Raw genomic sequence first — 3,955 nt, forward strand, 5'->3', positions numbered from 1 at the left:
ATTGGGTTATGAAGGTCAGACTCTCTCAAGGAGCCCAAACGGAAATTTCTACAATTCGAGTGCTTTTGGTGAAGTCTTTTCAAAGTCCCCCTGTTGGAGCACCGCCAGCTAACCTTGTCAGGTGGCCTTTGGCCCTACGTAGCATGTTTCAAACGGTTAGCGGTCGAGGGGTGCCCACGCTGATTGGTGGATGTGATGCCAACCAGGAGCCTATCCAATCACGTGTGACTAAGTCACGTGTGACTCTAGTGACAGGCGCCCTGGATTGCATTTTAGCTAATCAGATGTGGAGACTGCCCATGACATCAAGGAATGCAGCGACTATAAATTGGCCACCGCGCGCGCGTCAGCAGCCGCTATTGTCTTTCTTCACAAGCTGTGGGGGAGTGGCCTCCGACATGCCTGCGCCTGCCTCTGAGGCTTCTGAGGGATTGCTGGGCACGCAGAAGCCCACGGAAGCACCCCCGAAAGGCCCCTGACCAGAAGACGCCAAGGCGCCCGCGCCGCCGCTGCTCCGACACTTTCACCACCTATTTCCCCCGGGTTCTGAAGAACGTTCACCAGGGCCCGAGCCTGTCGCGGGAGGCCGTGAGCGTCATGGATTCGTTCGTGGAGGACATCTTCCAGCGCATCGCCGAAGAGGCCTCGCGCCTGGCCCGCAAAACCCAGCGCGCCACCATGACCTCCAGAGACATCCAGACGGCCGTGAGGCTGCCCCTGCCCGGGGAGATGGGCAAGCACGCCTTGTCCGAGGCCACCAAGACCGTCCTCCGGTACAGAAGCTGCTCGTGAGCTTCCTCGGCACCACCATGAGCATCGCAACCCAAAGGCTCTTCTCAGAGCCGCCTTACTTGTCACGAAAAGACCCGTGGCTCTAAAAGACGAATCTACTCTCGTGTTTGATCCTGTGTGGCTTTCTGCCGACGTCTAAAGCCCTGTTTCCACGGGCAAAACATTCTCAACTCTACTGTAATATAGAGTGTAGTTTATTCCATGGAAAATCGTGGGTTTTCCTTAACCACGTTGCATTTCATGGCTTTCCTAAACAGTCATTCCCATTACTCTTTTCCCTAGGTCAGTCTTTTGGAGGATATTTTGCTGATGATGACGTTTACCTTTTTCACTCATTCCCTCACGAGTGTATGGTGGAATTTTCCAGAAGTTCATTATGTCTGATACGACAACAGATAAAGTGCAGAAGCAGTTACAAGAATCCATCCGTCTTCTGTCAGGTCGGATAGTAAGGAGATTTTCAAATATCCGAAACAATGTCAATCTCCTCTCTACGTTTTTTTGAAAGGAATATTTATCGTATGAATTCGTAAATTATATTAACATGATCTAATGGTTTTTTAGGTATATTTTAATGCTGTTTTATTAATGCTCGTACTGGACTTGGTCTCTGAATTTAAAAGTGTGGGGAAAAACAATGCACTAAAATGTCGTAATGGATTATTTTTATTAAATTGACTTCTCACGTAATATGATATGTATGAGAACAGCGTGGAAGAATCACTTCAGAAGAAAACATGTGTAATATGCGTAAACATTGGGTTATGTAACAGAAAAATTAGCATGATAGAAATTAAGTGATTTAGCGAAGTGCACTTTTTTCAAACTGGTCCACTTGTTTTTCTGAAAAGGCACATGGCTCAGTAAATAGCCTTCAGCTTTCAAAATTTTGTTTGGGCGTATATGATGATTTCTAGGAACCACAAAGCAGGATCTACTTGCACTTGATTTCATGGTAGAATTTCTAGGTGCATTGTGCAGCTAGCTCACTTAAAAAATGTTTCGTAAGATTTTTCTAATATTCCAGAATAATAAAAAATAATAATCCTGGTGAGGAGACTTATTTGTCCTAAATCCTGTCTCTCTTGATATCAAAGAGAGGTCTGGAGGTAAAATTGCCCCCCCACCCCCGCCCTTAATGATTTCGATTCTTTTTGTAGCTATTTCTGGTATCCAGACCTGCCCACGTTTGTCTCTAGAGCAAGTGGCGTTGCCCTTCCAAAGTCCATATGCCTGAAGCGTTAGAAGGTCAAACCTCAAAACGTCAGAGTTTGGAATAAGGAAAGGCTTATTGATCGAGAAGCTGACAACTGAGAAGATGGGAACCCTAGTGGTACCTCAAATCCATCTTAAGAGAATACAGAGATGGGGCTTTTTCTATGTCAAGGGAAGGAGAAATGGGAGGGGCAAGAGGTAACTGATCACCAAAGATACCTGGGCGCCAGGAGGGGTCCGAGAAGATTGTGCTAGTTGATGTGAGTCCGGTCACGATGTTCCTACAAAACTTTGATAAACGATACATACTTCCCTTATCTCCTGAAGCAGCAAACAGAATTCCTCTAACGATTAGCATGTCTATATGCAAGGCTAAGCAGAAGCTGTCAGCCTGAAGGTCGTAGGAACAAAGCAGGCTTGAACAAGGTAAAGTCATAGAGACCGAGTATTTCACTCTGTTACAGTGGTGCTCTGTCAAAAGTGGAATACTCTGTGTGGGAATCTTTTCTGGCAGAATCTTAACCTTTCTTTTGCTGAGCTCACAAAAAGCTTTGGTTTTTTTTGTAGCTTATCCAGTTTTTGTCTCATTGTTTGGCTGAGAGTGATCTCTTTAAAGGTTTTTACATTTAAATTGAAAGGGGCATTTTACCTTATTATAAATCTTTAAATGAAACCCTTAACAACGATCGTGATAAAATATTGGCCTTTAAAGCAAATCATAATATATTTCAAATATTGAAATCCCACAATATGCTCTCTCTTCAAAGAGCGTGAAGCTAGCAATCAATTTAAAAAGAAAATGATTAGAATATTGTCAACTTCGACAAATTCAACAATATTTTTTTAGAAAAATTACACAGGTAAAAAGCCATTGGGTCAAGACGAAAAACAATAAACGTATTACTATATTAACCTTCACCTGAATATTAACATTCCAGTGCCACAGAAAAGAGAAAAAATGTTTGTTCTTTTAATTGCTGACTAACCTCTTACATTATGCAAGGAGCCAGACACTATGTGCCCTGGATTCATAGCCTTAACTTACAAGATAAAAAACAAACAAACAAACAAACAAAAACAAGCAAGGAATCAAAAAATAACAAGCAGAGGATCCTACCCGTTTTCCCTCCATCTCCAGACTGAATAGCACAGGAAGGCTGTTATTTGATTCAGCCCTGGTCACTCCACCACACTTTGGACCAATAGCTGTATCTCACTGGCTGCCAGTCCCTCATTAGCCAAGTGGAGACTGGCACTTAAACTGCTCCCATTGGGCAATGCCACCACAGTTGAAGGCATAAAGGCATGGAATGGAATTACATTTTAAAAAATGAAATATTTTTTGGCTAGAAAATAATATGTCGGGATAAATCTGAACGAATTAAAATTGAAATTTCCGAGTTTAGTGCACTGAAAAAGTGAAGTCCGTCTTAGAAATTTCATTGATCTATTTTTGTATTATCTTCGTACACCCATTTATGTAAATTTAGATGAGAGTATTATGGGTTGTTAAAAACGTTTAAGAGCATTATGTTGATGTGTAAATTTGCTTCATCGCTTTAGCTATGGCTCTATCTAGAATATTCCACAACACACTCTGAGATAATGAGAATAGGAATAGTAAATAAAATTACAAAAATAATTTAGACTTCACAGGATGCAATAATAGCTGACGTAAATATCTAAAATGGACCGTTTAGAAGAGCCATGAAATGCAACGTGGTTAAAGAAAGCCCACGGTTTTCCATGGAACAAACTACACTCTGCATATTAAAGTAGAACTGGTAATGTTTTGTCCACGGAAACAGTGCTCTAAATGTCAGAGGAACGCCACAGGATCAAACACGAGAGTAGATCCCACTTTTGGAGCCACAGGTCTTTTCGTGACAAGTGAGGTGGCTCTGAAAAGAGCCTTTGGGTTGCGATGCTTAGGTGATGCCGAGGAAGC

The 3,955-nt window shown here is 42.5% G+C and overlaps 1 protein-coding gene across 1 annotated transcript; it reads left to right on the forward strand.

Moving 5' to 3' along the window:
• Nucleotides 1-446: 446 nt before the first annotated feature.
• On the forward strand, nucleotides 447-1,241 carry LOC102887365 (histone H2B; the record flags this gene model as incomplete). The annotated part of the gene is made up of 2 exons (XM_006920958.1): nucleotides 447-773; nucleotides 1,160-1,241. Coding segments are annotated over 2 exons (409 nt in total), but the record flags the coding sequence as incomplete, so codon positions are not given.
• Nucleotides 1,242-3,955: the final 2,714 nt, after the last annotated feature.

Source organism: Pteropus alecto, unplaced genomic scaffold, assembly GCF_000325575.1.
Source record: "Pteropus alecto unplaced genomic scaffold, ASM32557v1 scaffold9389, whole genome shotgun sequence".
In the NCBI taxonomy this organism is placed as follows: domain Eukaryota; kingdom Metazoa; phylum Chordata; class Mammalia; order Chiroptera; family Pteropodidae; genus Pteropus; species Pteropus alecto.